At 36.2% G+C, this 20,085-nt stretch overlaps 2 protein-coding genes across 6 annotated transcripts in view; one reads left to right on the forward strand and one right to left on the reverse strand.

Annotated features, from left to right (window-relative positions):
• The window catches only part of lzts2b (leucine zipper, putative tumor suppressor 2b), a 49,379-nt gene that overhangs the window by 22,359 nt on the left and 6,935 nt on the right, over nucleotides 1-20,085 (forward strand). For 2 of the 4 annotated variants that reach the window (XM_079845580.1, XM_079845582.1), the window contains exons 2-4: nucleotides 10,843-11,331; nucleotides 14,372-14,851; nucleotides 19,335-19,604. In XM_079845580.1, coding sequence (XP_079701706.1) covers nucleotides 10,870-11,331; nucleotides 14,372-14,851; nucleotides 19,335-19,604 — 1,212 coding nt within the window. In that variant the 5' untranslated portion in view covers nucleotides 10,843-10,869. Of the gene's footprint in view, nucleotides 1-2,138; nucleotides 2,367-10,842; nucleotides 11,332-14,371; nucleotides 14,852-19,334; nucleotides 19,605-20,085 lie in introns of those variants that run through there. The other 2 variants (XM_079845581.1, XM_079845583.1) reach the window with 2 other exon arrangements.
• pdzd7b (PDZ domain containing 7b) overlaps nucleotides 1-20,085 on the reverse strand; it is a 76,223-nt gene that overhangs the window by 1,257 nt on the left and 54,881 nt on the right. The window contains exon 17 of one of the 2 annotated variants that reach the window (XM_079845579.1): nucleotides 9,647-11,314. The exons of the other annotated variant lie outside the window; for it this stretch is intronic. The gene's annotated coding sequence lies outside the window, so the exon portion shown is untranslated. Of the gene's footprint in view, nucleotides 1-9,646; nucleotides 11,315-20,085 lie in introns of those variants that run through there. 2 annotated transcript variants of the gene reach the window in all.

The following is a 20,085-nucleotide window of genomic DNA, read 5'->3' on the forward strand; positions in this document are numbered from 1 at the left end:
TTGATTCAGTTCAATTCAGATTTGATTTGGTTTAGTTCAGATGTGATTCGGTTCAGATTTGATTCAGTTAAATTCAGATTTGGTTCACTTTAGATTTGATTTGGTTCAGTTCAGATTTGATTTGGTTCAGTTCAGATTTGAATTGGTTTAGTTCAGATGTGATTCTGTTCAGATTTGATTCAGTTAAATTCAGATTTGACTCGGTTCAGATTTGATTCAGTTCAGATTTGATTAGGTTCAATTCAGATTTGATTTGGTTCAGATTTGATTCAGTTCAATTCAGATTTGATTCATTTTAGATTTGATTCAGTTCAGATTTGATTAGGTTGAATTCAGATTTGATTTGGTTCAGATTTGATTCAGTTCAATTCAGATTTGATTCACTTGAGATTTGATTTGGTTCAGTTCATATTTGATTTGGTTCAGTTCAGATTTGATTCAGCTCAGATTTGATTCGGTTCAGATTTGATTTGGTTCAGTTCAGATTTGATTTGGTTCAGTTCAGATTTGATTTGGTTCAGATTTGATTTGGTTCAGTTCAGATTTGATTTGGTTCAGATTTGATTTGATTTGGTTCAGATTTGATTTGGTTCAGTTCAGATTTGATTTGATTTGGTTCAGATTTGATTTGGTTCAGTTCAGATTTGATTTGGTTCAGATTTGATTTGGTTCAGATTTGATTTGGTTCAGATTTGATTCGGTTCAGTTCAGATTTGATTTGGTTCAGATTTGATTTGGTTCAGATTTGATTCGGTTCAGATTTGATTTGGTTCAGTTCAGATTTGATTTGGTTTCAGTTCAGATTTGATTTGGTTCAGATTTGATTTGGTTCAGTTCAGATTTGATTCGGTTCAGTTCAGATTTGATTTGGTTCAGTTCAGATTTGATTCGGTTCAGTTCAGATTTGATTTGGTTCAGTTCAGATTTGATTCGGTTCAGATTTGATTTGATTCGGTTCCGTTCAGATTTGATTCACTTGAGATTTGATTTGGTTCAGTTCATATTTGATTTGGTTCAGTTCAGATTTGATTCAGCTCAGATTTGGTTCAGTTCAGATTTGATTTGGTTCAGTTCAGATTTGATTTGGTTCAGATTTGATTTGGTTCAGTTCAGATTTGATTTGATTTGGTTCAGATTTGATTTGATTTGGTTCAGATTTGATTTGGTTCAGTTCAGATTTGATTTGATTTGGTTCAGATTTGATTTGGTTCAGTTCAGATTTGATTTGGTTCAGATTTGATTTGGTTCAGATTTGATTTGGTTCAGATTTGATTCGGTTCAGTTCAGATTTGATTCGGTTCAGTTCAGATTTGATTTGGTTCAGATTTGATTCGGTTCAGATTTGATTTGGTTCAGTTCAGATTTGATTTGGTTTAGATTTGATTCAGTTCAATTCAGATTTGATTCACTTGAGATTTGATTTGGTTCAGTTCAGATTTGATTCGGTTCAGTTCAGATTTGATTTGGTTCAGTTCAGATTTGATTCGATTCAGTTCAGATTTGATTTGGTTCAGTTCAGATTTGATTCGGTTCAGATTTGATTTGATTCGGTTCCGTTCAGATTTGATTCAGTTCAGAACAAAAAGTTAAAGAACAGCATTTATTCAAAATAGAAATCTTTTGTGACATTATACACTACCGGTAAAAATGTTAAAAATCTATTAAAAAAAATAAATGAATACTTTTATTCAGTGAGGATGTGTTAAAATGATAAAACGTCAGTGCAGACTTGCATTGTTAGAAAATAATAAATACGGTTATTTTTACTCATCAGTGAAAAATATTAAACAGCACATTTTCAACACTGATAATAAATCATCATATCAGATTTCTGACTGGAGTAATGATGATAAATTACAGGAGTATATTATATTTTAAAGTATGTTCACATAGAAAACCATTATTTTACATTATAATAATATTTCAGTGTTTTGCTGTATTTATGATCAGATAAACGCAGCTCTTTCAGAAACATTGAGGATAGTAATGCCTCCAGACTTTAGACCGTGTGTGTGTGTGTGTGTGTGTGTGTGTGTGTGTGGCCTAAAACAGAGGAAACCATTTAATACGGTCGAGCTAATATATCCCATAATAACACCCCATCAGTCCTGATGTACAGAAGAGAGAAAGAGTGCAGGGAAGGAGAGACTGAGCTACATTCACACACACACACAGCGGAGGAGCGAGTTTCCCTCGGGACACACACACACACACACACACACACACACACACACACACACACACACACACACACACACACTGAGACTGAAGTTCTTCAGCTAGAGGAAGTGAAGCGGACTGACGGACACACGACTGCATCTGTAACAGTGCCACACAACCGGACGACATGCAGGATTTAACATCAGGTATGGGGTGTGTGTGTGAGTGTGTGTGTGAGTGTGTGTGTGTGTGTGACAGGCATTAGTTCAATCTTTAAACCATCATCTCTCATTGCTCAGAGACTAAATAGAGTATCAGCTTTTCTTGAGTCCGGGACGTTTTTCTGTTGTTTTTAATGTACACACACACACACACACACACACACACTAGATGGACGTGTGTGTGTGTGTGTGTGTGTGTGTGTGTGTGTGTGTGTGTGTGTGTGTGTGTGTGTGTGTGTGTGTGTGTGTGTGTGTGAGCGTCTCACGCGTGACGCAGCGCTATAGAAACACGCCGCTCAACTTTCCTCTTTTCTACTGACCGGCATCTCGAGTTTTTAACCGCTAAACTATGGCAAGCCGTTTTAACGTTTATTCATTCCCAGAATGTGAATTCTTGATATCAACGATTGAATTATCACTAGTTAAAATGCTCATTGTGGATATCTGTACTTGTATTTAAAGTGTGCATTTCATATCTGATTGTAAGTTTGCATATGGCAAGCCGTTTTAACGTTTATTGATTTCCAGGATTATGGCAAGCCATTTTAAATCATTCACTGGATATGAATTTTTGATATCACCAATTAAATTTTCACTAGTTAAGATGTTTATTTTTGATATCAGGAATTAGATTTCTACTAGTAAAAACTATAATTCTTGTATTTTAAGTTAAACGTTAAGTTAATCGTTGCCATCGGCTGACATTCAAACTCAATTGTTGATATGAATTGATTGAACTTCCAATTTCATATCAGAAATGTTTTTGATTTTTGATTTCAAGAATTACATTTTCACTCGTTGAAATGTATTTCCGATATCAATTATGATTTCAGATTTCTAAAATGTCTTTCTTACAAGTGAAAATCACATTCATGATATCAGAAATTAATTTAGTCACTAGTGTTGAATTATTGATATCATGAATTTAATCTCAATTAGTGAAAACTGTAATTACTGAGATCTGTGAATGTATTTAAAATGTTTGCATATGGCAAGCTGTATTAACGTTTATTAATTCCCAGGATATTAATTCTTGATATCAACAATGACATCACTCACAGAAATATGAATATTCTTGATTTTCAATAATAACAACTATAATTCTTGATATCTGTGATTGTGTTTTCACTAGTTAATCATCACCATCACCACCATTCAAACTCAACTGTTGATATGAATTGATTTCTTACTAATAGAAATTCAAATTTCACATCAGAAATACAATTCTTACTATTAAAAATAATTTTTGATATCTATTATTTTTTTAATAGTGCAAATGTCTCTTCTTGATATCAACAATTTAATTGCTACTACTAAAAATGTACATTTTTGATATCAATAAATCGACAATACTAATTTCTAAGATCATGAATGTGATATTTAATTGTAATAAAGTAATTTTAGAAATCAGAAATAACACATGTAACATGTTGAAATACATTAACAGATATTAAGAATTAACATTATCTAGTGACAAATGAGTTCTTGACATCAGGAATTTATATTTTTACCAGTAACAAAGTAATTATTGATATAAAAATGATGTAAAAAATTGTATTTCTGATGTGAAAGTTGAATTTCAATCAATTTATCAACAATAGAGTTTGAATGGTGACGATTAACTAGTGAAAATACAATCACAGATATCAAGAATTATAGTTTTATATTAATGAAAATCAAGAATATTCATATTTCTGTGAGTGATGGCGTCATTGTTGACGCATTTTAACTAGTGAAAATTTAAACTGTGAATGAATAAACGTTAAAACGGCTTGCCATATGCAAACACATTTTAAATACAATCACAGATATCAAGAATTAATATTAAAATGGCTTGCCATAGACAGTTGTGATTTTGTTGAATCTGAGCAGTTGTTGCGATCTCTACACACACACACACACACACACACACGAGTCTTTCTCTCCGGAGAAACGGGTCAACATGCGGGAACATTCCCAACCCGCTGTACTTCTGGACTTCCATGTGACTTTTCAAACCTCATTGTTCTGCATTTAATCTCATTGTGTTGGAGAAATGTCAGCGGAGGCGGTGAAAGGTCACATGTCTGAACACCTCACACTGATATTTACATTTATTCATTTATGCAAAGTCACTTACAAACGAGGAACAACACGAGCAATAACTTGAGAGCAAACTAGAGCTTTAACTCCACAACCTCCAAAGGGTCATAATGATTTGACTTGTTTATCTTTAGTGTGTAGTGTCGCTGTTTGAGCACAAACATCTGCAGAGTTACGACACTCAAAGCAAAGGGAGATGTTTCCTTCTAAAGTAGGACTACAACAGACGGCTGGTATGGACTACAACAAGCTAGTGACATCACTACCCCTAACATTTACATAAGCCCCGCCCCCGGGAACACACAACAACTATCATGGCAGAATATGCTAATCACTCGTAAACTCCTCCTCTATCCCTTCAGAAACGTCCTGTCTCTCCATCATCCGACTCCGGTTTGATCATAAAAGGCTGAACGGTTTCACTGTGTGTGTGTGTGTGTGTGAGACATGAGCTCTTGAAGCTCCGCCCTCTTCCTGAAAGGGGGAGCTCATTTGCATTTAAAGGGACGCACACAAAAACGGCATGTTTTAGCTCACCCTCGAAAAGAAACAACTTTAACATGTTATAAATCATGATCTGTGGGGTATTTTGAGCTGAAACTTCACACACACACACACACACACACACACACACACACACACACACACACACACACACACACACACACACACACACACACACACTCATCAGAGACTTATTTAACATCTTGTAAAAAGGGGCAATCAACCGCCCCTTTAATACAGTTTTTGAGCTTCATTTACATGTGTCTATCACTGGCAAGGCCTAGCAACTCACTTAGGACATGATAGCAAACATGCTAAGTCATGATAGCAATGTGCAAAAACATGTTAACAAAATGCTAATGTTAACAAAAGGCTAAAAACGTACTCAACATGCTCGCAAAATGCTAATTCGTTTTAGCAATGGGCTAATTCAGGCTAACAATGTGTTAAAAATGTTAGCAACATGTTTATGCTAACAAAATGTTAAATAATGCTAATATGCTAAATCATGTTAACAACATGTTAATTCATGCTAATAACGTGCTCAAACATGCAAACAAAATGCAAATTTGTGTTAGCAATGGGCTAATTCAGGCTAGCAAGATGTTAAAACATGCTAGCAAACATGTTCATTAATGCTAACAAAATGTTAAAGAATGCTAATATGCTAAATCATGTTATCAAAATGCTCAAATGTTATCATGGTAATTCATGCTAATAACGTGCTCAAACATGCTAGCAAAATGCAAATTTGTGTTAGCAATGGGCTAATTCAGGCTAGCAATGTGTTAAAATATGTCAGCAAACATGTTCATTAATGCTAACAAAATGTAAAAGAATGCTAATATGCTAAATCATGTTGTCAAAATGCAAAAAAATGTTAACATGGTAATTCATGCTAATAACATGCTAGCAAAATGCACATTGTTTTAGCAATTGGCTAATTCAGGCTAGCAATGTGTTAAAAAATGCTAGCAAACATGTTCATTAATGCTAACAAAATGTTAAAGAATGCTAATATGTTAAATCATGCTAGCAAAATGCCAATCCAATGCTAGCAATATGGTAAAACATGTTAACAAAATGTTAATTCATGATAAAAATATGTTAGCAACATGTTAAATCAAGTTACATAATATTAACAACATGGTAATTCATGCTAATAACGTGCTCAAACATGCTTGCAAAATGCAAATTCGTTTTAACAATGGGCTAATTCAGGCTAGCAATGTGTTAAAACATGTTAGCAACATGTTAACTTAATGTTAATTAATGCAAAAATGCTAAATAATGTTAGCAACATGGCAATTCATGCTAGCAAAATGCTAAAACATGTTAAATCATGGTAGCACAATGCTAGCAAACATGAAAAAAAATTCTAAATAATGCTAAATCATGCTAGCAACATGGTAATTCATGCTAGCAATATGCTAAAACATGTTAAATCATGTTAGCAAACATGTTAATTAATGAAAAAGAAATGCTAATTCAAGTTAGTAACATAATTAATGTTAACAATGTGTTAAAACCATAGACTGTAAAAAAAAAAATATGGGCGTGGTGTCCGTAACGTCACCCGTAGGATTCCGAAGAGCATTTTTGAAGCCTAAAGTGGGCGGAGCCGGCCGTCGCCATCTTGGCAGCGGCATCGCGCGTCACTCCCGGATAACTGACAATGGGCAAAGAGGCGGGACAGCAGACAAATGCCACCTGTCACTCAAAGTGGCCACGCCCTTGACTGTAAACATGTGTTCTTCTGCTGTAAAGTAGAGCATTTTAACATCAGCTCAATGAGATTCTGCTCCTCTAGTGGCCAGACCATGAACTGCAGTTTAAGTCACTTCCGTATCGGCTTCAGGAGAAACTGCAGGAGGAGCCGCTCGATTAAAACATGCTATCAACATGCTAAACGTGTGATCATGTGGAGGTTTGGTCATCCACCACAGAGGAACAGAGGCGGTGAAGGGTCTGGAAAACCTGAGAAAAGCTTCATCTGATGCTTAAAGTCTGTTGATGAGACACGTTTGTAAATGTAAGAGGAATTCTAGACATTCAATGAGTCATTATTAAAAATGTTAGTCATTAAAATGGCGTCTGGCTCCACCTCTGAGAGGAGTTTCTGCTGATGATGCAGCCGTGTTTGAGACTGGTTTAACTGGTTTGGACTGGTTTGTTGGTGTAAGCAGATGTTAAGAGCGGTTAGGAGAGATTAAATCAGCTTTAGTGCTCGTATCGAGGGGATTTATTCATCTAATGGTGTCCAAACTTTTTTAAAAGCGGGCCAGATTCGATATTGTGGACATACCCAGGAGCCGTCATCTTTTCTATTTTATTTATATATTTATATATATATATAAATTACATTTTTTGTTTTGTTGGAAATATGACAGATTTGACAAAAGCTTGAACTGACTGTAGAGTAGCTTGAGATGGATGTAAATGTAGAGATATTTAACAATATCTGTAAAACTTTCATCAACCAAAAAGTTTTAATGGGTGAAATTGAAATATTATTACTGAGTTAGAACTCTATTCTTATTTAAATTTAACAAGTGCCCTATTTAGATCAGCACAGGTAAAACCACACTGCAAAAATGACTTTTCTTACTTGGTATTTCTGTCTTTTTTCCAGTACAAATATCTAATATTCTTAAATCAAGATGCTTTTACTAAGGAAAATGACATATTTGTTCTTAATTCCTGGGGGAAATTAAGAAATGAGAAAATGAATTGAGTTTTTGCTTGAAACAAACTAAATGATCTGCCAATGGATTAGAAAAATAATCTTGTTTCTGTTTGGGACACAATAAACCAGATTCCAAACAGAAACATTATTTTTCTCACCCCATTGGCAGATATATTTGCATGTTTTAAACAAAAACTCACTTCAATTTCATTTTATTTTCCAGAAAATAAGAAAAAATATCTAATGTCATTTAACTTATCTCGTAAATACATCTCGATTTAAGAATGTTTTGATATATTAATACTAGAAACAAGACAAAAATTCTAAATGACCGAAGTTCATGTTTTGATACATTTGATACTTTCGGTTAGTTTTGGTTTGGTTTCACACTAAAGAACTGAACATGACACACGCGTGTCCACTCGTCATCATCATGTGAGCGGCATCTGGACTGTGATTGGTTTGTAAACAGACGTGCGTCTGACGTCAAGAGTGAATGAACAGACTCATATCACCGCCACTAGTGAACTTTGCATTGCTGGACTATTTTCTTTTCGTCATGTTTAAAAGTGGACATTTCAAGCTTTATATTCACATATTTCTCATGTTTGTGAGACGAGTATCTGCTGAGTTTCGCTCCAGTTCATGTAAAGCATGTGATCGCTCCCTCGATTATGGTCTGCTATAGACTATTAGCTTCTTATTTATTAAATCCAGGCAATTATCTTATTAAACTTTGACTAAAATGAATATACAATTTATACTAAACGAAATTCACTTTAAAGAAAGGCTTTCTAAGCAAAATCATGCAAAATTTATTTCAAAATCATATCGACCTTCTGACATATTGCGCATCTTTTCACTTTTCATAATCAATGCAGCCGAGATGAAATTTAAAAATAACATTATAATATTTAAACATAAACAGGAACTTCCTGTAAATGCTCTGAAAGTCTGAACCGTACAGAAAATGCTTTCACACTAGAAACCAACCGAAGCTTTGTTCAGTTTGATCCGGACTGAGACGACCTCTTTTCATCAGACCACATTTCGTCTGTTTGGTCCGGCCCGTGGTCAGGGGAGATTTCACACCGGCCATTTTGATCCGGACCAAACTGAAAAGTCCGAAAATCCAGACCAAACAAGGTGTGTGTGAAAACACCCTGAGGTATTAAGTCTATAAACATATAAATACAAATGCACAAAACTGCAAGTTTATGACAAAAATAGTCTGCAATTTGGCCTTTATTACTCATTTAACACATGTCTACATTACAAATTAAATAAAATTAGATATTAACCTACATTTCTGACAAATGACCACGGTTACAGGTAGTGTTACCACGGTTACAGGTAGTGTTACCACGGTTACAGTGAGTGTTACCACGGTTACAGGTAGTGTTACCACGGTTACAGTGAGTGTTACCACGGGTTACAGGTAGTGTTACCACGGTTACAGGTAGTGTTACCACGGTTACAGGTAGTGTTACCACGGTTACAGTGAGTGTTACCACGGTTACAGGTAGTGTTACCACGGTTACAGGTAGTGTTACCACGGTTACAGGTAGTGTTACCACGGTTACAGGTAGTGTTACCACGGTTACAGGTAGTGTTACCACGGTTACAGTGAGTGTTACCACGGTTACAGGTAGTGTTACCACGGTTACAGGTAGTGTTACCACAGTAAATCCATCAGGGCTCGACATTAACGCTTGTCCGGGACAATTGGATTTTTTGAAGGGGCAAGTGAAAAATAATTTTACTTGCCCGACGGACAAGTATCCTGAGTAAAATGTCAAAACAAAAATTAACCAGGGAATCACCAAAGTGCAATAATGATTCTGCATCAGTGTAAGTGGCGATCGATAGTGGATAATATCATAAAACTGACTTTAATAAGGTTGAGCTGTTGAGGCGCAGCCTCTCAAGGAGAAAATCAAAAACAAACGAGCGCCGCTCACACACAGAGAAACTCAGTTCACACACACAGTTACAATTGTGTTGTTTTTATATTTATAACATATGATACAGTTAAGCGACATCACACTAACAAGAGTGTGTTTTCCTGAATATCATCATGACTGATTTCATACGCCAGCTCCATAAACAATTAATTAAAAATTAAGTCACTTACATTTTAGAAGGAATATTGATTGTTTTTGTTCTATTTCAGCAGCGTAAATAGTTCCAAACAAAGATCACAGCAGAACCATAACATCTCACAGCATCAGTGTGTGTGTTAGTGAAGAACCGTAACACATCTCACAGCATCAGTGTGTGTGTTAGTGAAGAACCATAACACATCTCACAGCATCAGTGTGTGTGTGTTAGTGAATGATTCAGCGTTTGAACGAATCGGTTGAATCAAAGATTCATTGACCTGTTCCTAAACAACCGCCTCATTACTGAACGAATCAGAATCGACTCAATGATTCACTCATTCAGACGGTCACCTGCGCCACCTACTGGTGCTTTAGTTTCATCTTTACAACATTTCTTATTTGTATATTCAAAAATATTTAAAATAATCTCATAACATTATTTAATGCAGTTGTAATTTTTTCAGTGTAAATGATTTAATTTGACTGGTAACAGCCCTCCCTATAGTGTCGTATTCTAATTTAATTTATAGATCAAATTTAAGAATATAAAAGGAGAGCTGAAGCATAGCCTATATTTAATAAGATTATGGAAAAATGCCCTTTATAAAAAGGTACAAATATGAACCGGCTTAATGATGAGCCCTGTCCATGATAAATGTTGGCGAATTGTTGTTTGAAAAGTTTTTGAAGTGAATCGGCTGATTTGCACATTAGTGTTGTTGATTAAGTCTGCGCTGTTTAACTGGATTTAAACTAAATCGCCGAGAGATTCGCAGCTCGAACGCTTCTCATTGGCTGTTCAGTGGTCATGTGATCGAGACTCTCAGCAGGTAAACACATTTGTTCAGACTCAGAGCTCGAGAGTTAGCACTGTTTCCCTGGCCTAAAATCTAGAACTGCCCCCTTGTGTTGACATCGTGAAACTGCAGGATTTGTAAATCATCCGTGGCCACATATAATATATTTTAATACGCGCAGTATCGCATTTGGACACCCCTGATCTCATGTATGCTAAGTGATGACGGCTAGCAGGACTGGTTTGAGTGATAGTCGCTCCTATGATAACGTGTGTGTGATCCGTGTGCAGGTTTTCTGAGCTGGCGTGTCATCAGCCATGGCGCTGGTCCAGTCCCTCCCCGTGTCCATTGACCCTCCAGGACCAGGCCTGGACCCTCGCCTCCACCGGGCCGGAGCCATGGGCGCGGTCAGCAGCATGAGGCCCGGACACATCTCCTATCCGGACCGGGCCAACATCGAGATGAAGCCCGGCCACATCTCCTATCCGGACCGGGCCAACATCGAGATGAAGCCCGGACACATCTCCTATCCGGACCGGGCCAACATCGAGGTCAGCACCAACTTCCGGAAGGGCACGCCGGGCTCGGGGCGGCTGCTGTCCGACGCCTCGCAGGCGGGCAAGAGGAGGGCCATCGCGGGCAGGGCCAAGGGCTTCGGGTCGCGCTCATATTCACACGAGGACTTGATTCGGGACTGGGATGATAATCATTCTGGTGTGGGAATGGCCGGAGCGGACGGGCCTCCCAAACTGGTTCCTGTGTCTGGACAGTTGGAACGGGTGAGCATCAAATTATGCCAAAAATATAACTTAAAAATACAAATTCTGCATCATATCGGCCAATATTAGCAATTTTATTACATTTAATTGATCAATATTTTATTAAATAAAAACAAAAAATATGATTACGTGAGCGCTTGATGATGAAAAAAAGATCAAGTTAATCTTTAAAAACATAAATAATGTAATAACACTGTTAAAATCTAATCTTTCGTGGTTCTATCATAATAAAGGCCAAAATAAATTAATAAAAATCATTTAAAAAAATGTATTTGCATCATATCAGCCGAATATTATAAATCATTACATTTAATTTATCAATATTTTATTTTATTACATATATTTATTGAGTGATCGCTTGATGAAAAAAACATTTAAAATGTAATCTTTAGCTGTCCAATCATAATAAAGGGCAAAATATAACTAAATTAAATTAATACATTCTAAATAAATATGGTTTTCACCATATTGGCCAATATTATACAATTATTAATTATAAACTATTTCATATTTGTTTATATTTATGCGAGCACACAGTGATGGCAGAGTTTGTCTTTAATTTATTTAACTTTTTTAATGTTTTTAAAGTGTTTATAAAGAAAAAAAAACTGCATTATATCAGACAATATTAGAAATATTACTACATTTAATTTATTAATATATTATTACATTTTTTAAACGTATATATTCATTAATTGAGCACTTGATGACGGCAAAGATAAAGTTAATCTATAAAAACACAAATAATTTAACAACACTGTTTAAATGTGATCTTTAGCTGTCCAATCATAATAAAGGCCAAAATATTACTCAGTTAAATTAATAAATTCTAAATAAAATTCTAAATGTTTTCACCATATTGGCCAATATTATACATTTTTTATTTATCTACAACTTAATTTATTTAATTAACTTTTATTTATTTATATTTATGTGAGCACACGGTGATGCTAGAGTTTGTCTTTAAAAACATTAAAAAAGTTAAATAAATTAAAGTGTTTATTTAAAAAATTTAATCTGCATCATATCAGCCAATATTAGAAATGTTATTACATTTAATTGATCAAAAATGTACTTTATTAAATTTTAAAAATATGTTTATTAAGTGAGCGCTTGACGATGACAAAGGTAAAGTTTGTACATGACACTCTGCGAACACTGAGTCGATCAACATTCATTTATTCTGCCTACATTTTGAAATGTTTTATTCCCTATGTACCTTTAAATTGATGTTTTTAGTCAGTCAAGTTTAGGGTTGATTTTAAAATCTTGATGCTTACTTACAAGGCTTTACATGGGTTGGCACCGCAATATTTGTCTGAGCTTTTAATCCCCTATTCTCCGACGCGTAATCTTCGTTCATCTGAAACTGGTCTTTTAGTTGTTCCAAAAACTCGTCTGAGACTAATGGACTTTAGCGATTGAGATAAGGCAAGCTCAATCCCTTTGCTTTTTTAAATCTTGCCTTAAAACTCATTTTTTTAGGGTAGCTTTTTATTAGGGCTGTCAAAAGATTAATCGCGATTAATCGCATCGAAAATAAAAGTTTGTGTTTACTTGCATGTATATACATTTATATAATCTATAATAAATATAAATGTTTTATATATAAAAATAACTTTTTTCTTAAATATATACATGCTTGTGTGTGTATTTATATATAAATAATAATGAACAGAGTACACACACTTATCTTATGTAAACACAAACTTTTATTTTGGATGCGATTAATCGCGATTAATCTTTTGACAGCCCTACTTTTTATTGAACGTTTGTATCAATTTTATATAGTTTTTAATTGTTTTTTATATAACATTCTTCTTTTTTAATCATTTTTCTTTTTCACCCTGGGAAAAAGGTCAGGTATTTTGGCTTTTTCCAAAAACCTACTTTTGCGAACTAGTCCAAGGTTTTTTTCCCCGATTGGAACCAAACTATTCTAGGATAATTCTCTGGACTCTCTAGATCAATAATTATTGAAAAAAAGTTTAACTTTTGCATTTAAATGGCTATAACAGGGTCATTTAGAAAAGAGGCGTGGCAAAATACACTCAAAAGCCTATAAATTCTAAGCGATAACTCAAAACTTCACGAAAATTGGTGGGCATATGTGACATAACATCTTTAACAAGCATGCAAAGTTTTATGGAAATCGGACCATAGGCGCTATAACTGTTAAAAACCTTTTAAAACCATGTATTTCCTATTGTAAATTGCCTGTATTGACTGTAAATGGTATTTTCCATTTATTATTTCAGTGTTTAAAATCTTGCTAAATAAAACTTAATGTATTTTGATGCTTGTGTGCTTAAAGGCCTTAAAGCTACACTGTGTGATATTTTCCCCCATCTAGTGGTGAACATGTATATGACCATCCAGTGAATTTTAGTTTCTGTTCCTCTCAATTTCGTTTTAACTTCTACGGTGGCCGATTTAGTCCAAGATTAACATGGCTTCCAGTTCGCCCTCGTCCACATTCGACACGGAGCCATCGAGTGTTAAAACGCCAAAGGCGAAGCTTGAATTCACAAGTATGTCCCTCTTTGGCTAATGTACTTTCAAGATGGAGGGGCAACATGGCAACCCGCATTCGAACCCCTCACCCGTATGTATTTACAATGGCATATTATAAACTTACGAGAATACTTTATTACTTGAAAGAAGTAAATATACATTAATGAGCACATATATTTTTGAAAGAACGAAGTGATTTTAGCTAAGAATAAACTAAAAAAGTGTAGCTTTAAAGGCTTGAACCACGCTAAATGCTGCTTGCAGCTTTAATTATTATTATTATTATTACTTTTCGTATCAAATTAGGCCAGTCTATGTTTTTACGTAACTGATTTAAAAAAGTTATGAACAGTCTTAAAGAAGAAAATGTATGTCTAACTTGTAAGACTTGTCTTAACGGTTTATGCAACCGTCCCCTGGTATTGGCCAGATTTGAATAAATCATGGAGATTGAAGAACGAACACTGAGACTCCTCCAGCTGATCCACATGTGTTTTCCTCTGTTTCTCATCATGTGTCGTCCCAGAACTTCCAGCAGGCCATAATCAGACCCACCGCCTTCAAACCCGTCGTCCCCCGGAGCGGTCCAGGTGTTCAGTACCTGAGTCCTCGGCCCGGGGCCGGCCTATCAGGAAGCCAAGGCAACCTCAGCAGGTTTTCCCCAGAGGAAGAGCTCGTCTCGCCCATGATGTCAGAGCGGCGCAGCTCCTACAGCGGCGCTCGCAGCGGCTTCAGCAGCCGGTCCTTCAGCACGACGGAGCTTCCGGCGGATTCCCACAGCGAGGCCGGAAAACCCCACTCCAGCTCCGACAGCGGCCGCTCCTCGTCCAGCAAGAGCACGGGCTCCCAGCTGCTGTCCGACATGGGCTCCGGCCGCGCATCGCCGCCGCCCCTCGAGCTCTATGAGGCCGTGGTTCGAGACCTGGAGGAGAAGCTGAGGGAGAGAGACCTGGAGCTGCAGCTGCTGCGCGAGAACCTGGACGATAACGAAGTCGCCATCTGTCAGGTGTGTGTTTACATCTCTACTGAGAGTCATGAGGGGGGGAGAGTCTCTTTTACCCCTTTTCCACCAAGGCAGTGCTAGAGGTAATTCAGAGCCAGAGCTAGTCCCAGTTCATAGTTGGTTCGACTGAGGAGCTTTTGCTTTTCCACATGCTGAGAGCCACAACAGAGCCATGTCTTACGTCACTGTATACGTCTCATCTTTCTCAGAAACGCTAGCGAGGCAGCGGCAGTGTTGCCAAGTCTGTGGTTTTGCCGCAGGCTGTTTTTCATGTCCGCGGGTTGAAATGACCCCAATTATGTGATATTTAGCCCCGGGAATGCAAATTTTAGTAGGCAACCATGCCAAAAAAACACGTATTTTACCCACAAATGTGATTTTTACTGGGGAAGCCGCCCTGAAACGCGATAGGGCTTGTTTTGAGCAGAGGTGGACAGTAACGAAGTACATTTACTTGAGTTCTGTACTTAAGTACACTTTTTGAGTATCTGTACTTTACTAAAGTATAATTTTTTCGGGAAACTTTTACTTTAACTTCACTACATTTGAAAGACAAATATCGTACTTTTTACTCCACTACATTTCTATCAAGGTCCTCGAAGTCAAAAGTCGTTTCTGTAGCAGCTTTGCAAGTCAGTGGATGATTTTTTTTTTTTTTTTTTGCAAAATGTAAATGTCTGGGAGAAAGAGAAGCATAGACATATGGATGAATCTGAAAAAGCATGATGAACGAGCTCAGTTCAGTCTGTTTTTTGTGCCTCTGAGATGCCAGAGCATGAGCATTCTTTCTTTTGGGGTTTTTTTGCACTTAAACAGACCAATACACACAAAATGTCAATTTTCATTTTGGAAAGTATTCACGTAAACAAAGTTGATTATGTCTTAAGTGAACGTAAACAGTTGGGGGAATATCGGATGTGTATCAGTGTGTAGGATCTGTGCATTCTGCCTTAAAGTGACAGCAGCTTTGTAAAAAGCTTTGTAACTTTTAAGTATTTTAATTAGTTTAAGACTGGCTTAAACCACTGTGATGGCTATAGCGTGCATTTATACAACAATGCAACAATAATAAAATAATGCATTGACATAAAAAAGGAAATTTACTTTTGATACTTAAGTACTTTTAAAAACAAGTACTTCTGTACTTTTACTTTAGTAAAAATTGTTTTTAACAACTTTCACTTGTAACAGAGCAATATTTGACCAGTAGTACTTTTACTTTTACTTGAGTAATGGAGTTGTGTACTTTGTCCACCTCTGGTTTTGAGTAGCAATTGGGTGGGTTTTGTTGTGAAAACCTGGCAACCCTGGGCAGCGGGAAACACGCACACACACCAGGCTTGTTCGAGATGCATCGGCGCTGCGCAGACCGATCCACGTATGATATATAAAACGCATTCATGCAGTTCGCCGTAATTTGTATAGACGGAGTTTCCAAACGAGCAGCAGCTGTTAGCTCCATTAGCTGCTATTTCAACAATGGCGGATCTCCAGTTTGTGTTGGTCTTGTTGACTCCGCCCCCAGCGCCTGACGGAATCGGTTCTTACTTCTAGCCCTGTTCTAGCCCAGCAATGTTTTGGTGCTACTTAAGAACCACTTCTCCTGGCTCGGAGCTGGGCTTTGGGTGTGGAAACACAAAGAACCGATTTGAAACTAGGCTCTGGCTCCGATCTAGCTCTAGCACTGCCTTAGGGGAGAAGGGGTATTTCAGGACCATGGGTGCTTCTCAGTTCTTATTTGTGCATCCTCGCCTCCTTTCCTCGCATCTTAGCTCCGCCCCTTTAGGATGCGAGGGAAGGAAGCAAGGAAAAGACGTGAGGATGGAGGAATTGAATGAAGTGAGATGATATATCCTCGCTCCCTTTAGCGTCACTTCAGCGTCGTCAATTAATGATGACTCTACACCGCTGGGTTTAGTTTGCACATCGGGATAACTATTTATATTGTAATAGTTTCAACCCCTAGACAATACCACATTTGTCCATATTTTATTTAATATTACCAGTTATTATTAACAACTAATTATTCCCAGTTATTAACTGCCTTTTATTTGTTGTTTATAGTATTACAGTTTGTTTCTTTCATTTTCTTGTGCTTTGATATAATTCTGCAACTGTCCGTTGTTGTTATTTGACATACATTTGTGTCTTGTACATGTAAACATAATAATAATTAATAAACTGTGGCAAGATTATTAAGTGATCGCTTGATGAAAAAAATATTAATCATTTAAAATGTAATCTTTAGCTGTCCAATCATAATAAAGGGCAAAATATAACTAAATTAAATACATTCTAAATAAATATGGTTTTCACCATATTGGCCAATATTATACAATTATAAACTATTTAATTAATTTAATTCATATTTGTTTATATTTATGCGAGCACACAGTGATGGCAGAGTTTGTCTTTAATTTATTTAACTTTTTTAATGTTTTTAAAGTGTTTATAAAGAAAAAAAAACTGCATTATATCAGACAATATTAGAAATATTACTACATTTAATTTATTAATATATTTTATTCAATTTTTTAAACGTATATATTCATTAATTGAGCACTTGATGACGGCAAAGATAAAGTTAATCTATAAAAACACAAATAATTTAACAACACTGTTTAAATGTGATCTTTAGCTGTCCAATCATAATAAAGGCCAAAATATAACTCAGTTAAATTAATAAATTCTAAATAAAATTCTAAATGTTTTCACCATATTGGCCAATATTATAAATTTTTTTATTTATCTACAACTTAATTTATTTAATTAACTTTTATTTATTTATATTTATGTGAGCACACGGTGATGCTAGAGTTTGTCTTTAAAAACATTAAAAAAGTTAAATAAATTAAAGTGTTTATTTAAAAAATTTAATCTGCATCATATCAGCCAATATTAGAAATGTTATTACATTTAATTGATCAAAAATTTACTTTATTAACTTTAAAAAATATGTTTATTAAGTGAGCGCTTGACGACGACAAAGGTAAAGTTTGTACATGACACTCTGCGAACACTGAGTCGATCAACATTCATTTATTCTGCCTACATTTTGAAATGTTTTATTCCCTATGTACCTTTAAATTGATGTTTTTAGTCAGTCAAGTTTAGGGTTGATTTTAAAATCTTGATGCTTACTTACAAGGCTTTACATGGGTTGGCACCGCAATATGTGAGGGGGGAGGAGAATTTATACGTGCGTCACGTTTAGTTGATAAAACACTTCCGCGAAGGATACACTCCTCCATCCTCTCCTCCTCACAGTGCAATTAGAGAATTGAGATGTCCTACAAGATGGCTGAGCTCGGTCGGTTTCCGGGTCAAAGGATGGAGGACGGAGGAGCGAGGAAACGCTTTAGACTGGCCCTTGTCAAATTCGCTCAAATCCTTACGCTTGCCCATTTTTTCCTGCTTCTAACACATCAACTCTGAGGACAACATGTTCACTTGCTGCCTAATATATCCCACCCACTAACAGGAGATCATCAGTGTTACTCACCTGGTCATAATGTTATGCCTGATTGGTGTATATGCTATATTTATTAAACTGTACAAAAAAAATATTATATAATATAGACTAAAATATGTGTCAGTGTTAATTTTGACAGCATATTTTGATTTAGTTTGAGTCATATTTTAGTCGCCTGAATTGTTTCTAGTTTTAGTCTAGTTTTAGTCTCCTAAAATCTAATGAGTTTAGTTCAATTTTAATACATTAAGCATTTAAGCGTTACATAACCGACTGTCACTCAAACTGACATTTTGACATCATTTTGTTTTTGAAATTAAAAATACACGAAAGAGCTCAATTCACTTTTTTAAAAACATCTCTATAGTTTTTATAACTCTGTATTTATGTTTTAGTCAGTAGGCCATATCAGGTTTAGCTAAAGCTTCACATTTTTTATTTCAGTTAACATTTATTTAATTTCAAGTAATGAAGTTTTTTTTAATGGTTTTAGTGAACTATTATAACCCTGATACTTTATTGAATATGTGTCAAATACTGGTCTTTCATTATTAAATGGGAATTAAATTAAATATAGTTTATTGTGTAAGCAAAAACGAATATATAATGTGTGACTTTTAATTATAAACAAGCTGGAAATACACCGGGACTCTTATTTTGAAATGTCTGCTCCTCTATTGCAGTTGCAGGAGCTCATTCAAGTTCAGGAGATCAAATATGCGTCATTACAACCGTCTAAAACATATTACTATATAAACACTGTGATTATTCATCAGCATTAGTTCATAAACACTGGTCTGGCATAAATGTGTGTTATTGATTGATTGAGCCGCTCTGTCCCTAACATTTTCGTCTTGTTTTTGTTTGTTGATGAAAATGACAGTTGATTTTCCTCATAGTTTTTGTCATCCAACACTAGTTTTTATTTAGTTATCGTCTCGTTTTCGTCAGTGAAAAAAGGTCGTTGACGAAAACTATTCGTAAACGAAATGAACACTGCTGTGTGTGTGACAGGTGTACGAGGAGAGACACAAGCGGACGGAGCTGGAGATGGAGGAGTTCAGACAGACCTGCGCAGCTAAAATGCAGAAGGCGTCCCATAAGGCTCAGCGGGAGCATCAGCTGCTACAGCTCCAGGTGTTCCAGCTGCAGCAGGAGAAGAAGAAGCAGCAGGAGGACATGACGCAGATCCTGCAGGAGCGGCAGCGGCTCGAGGAGCGATGCGCCTCCTACGAGCGCCAACACACACAGATGGGACCCAGACTGGAGGAGACCAAATGGGAGGTGAGCAGAGCACAGGAAGTCGGGATTGGGATCGGGAAACCAAGCTCAGGAACAAAAGCATGTGGTGTCTTCAGTTTGCATGTTTCTGCTTTGCATTTCTCAGCTGCTTCTGAACTTTTAGCATCGAGCTCGTGTGTGTCTAAGTTGAAAAATTAAGGATTGCAAAAAACGTTTGTATCAAATAATATATATAAAGCAATATATATACACTCACCTAAAGGATTATTAGGAGCACCTGTTCAATTTCTCATTAATGCAATTATCTAATCAACCAATCACATGGCAGTGTCTTCAGTGCATTTAGGGGTGTGGTCCTGGTCAATCTCCTGAACTCCACACTGAATGTCGGAATGGGAAAGAAACGTGATTTAAGCAATTTTGAGCGTGGCATGGTCTGAGTATTTCACAATCTGCTCAGTTACTGGGATTTTCACGCTCAACCATTTCTAGGGTTTACAAAGAATGGTGTGAAAAGGGAAAA

Source organism: Gobio gobio (genome assembly GCF_949357685.1).
Source record: "Gobio gobio genome assembly, chromosome: 20".
Taxonomy (NCBI): Eukaryota; Metazoa; Chordata; class Actinopteri; order Cypriniformes; family Gobionidae; genus Gobio; species Gobio gobio.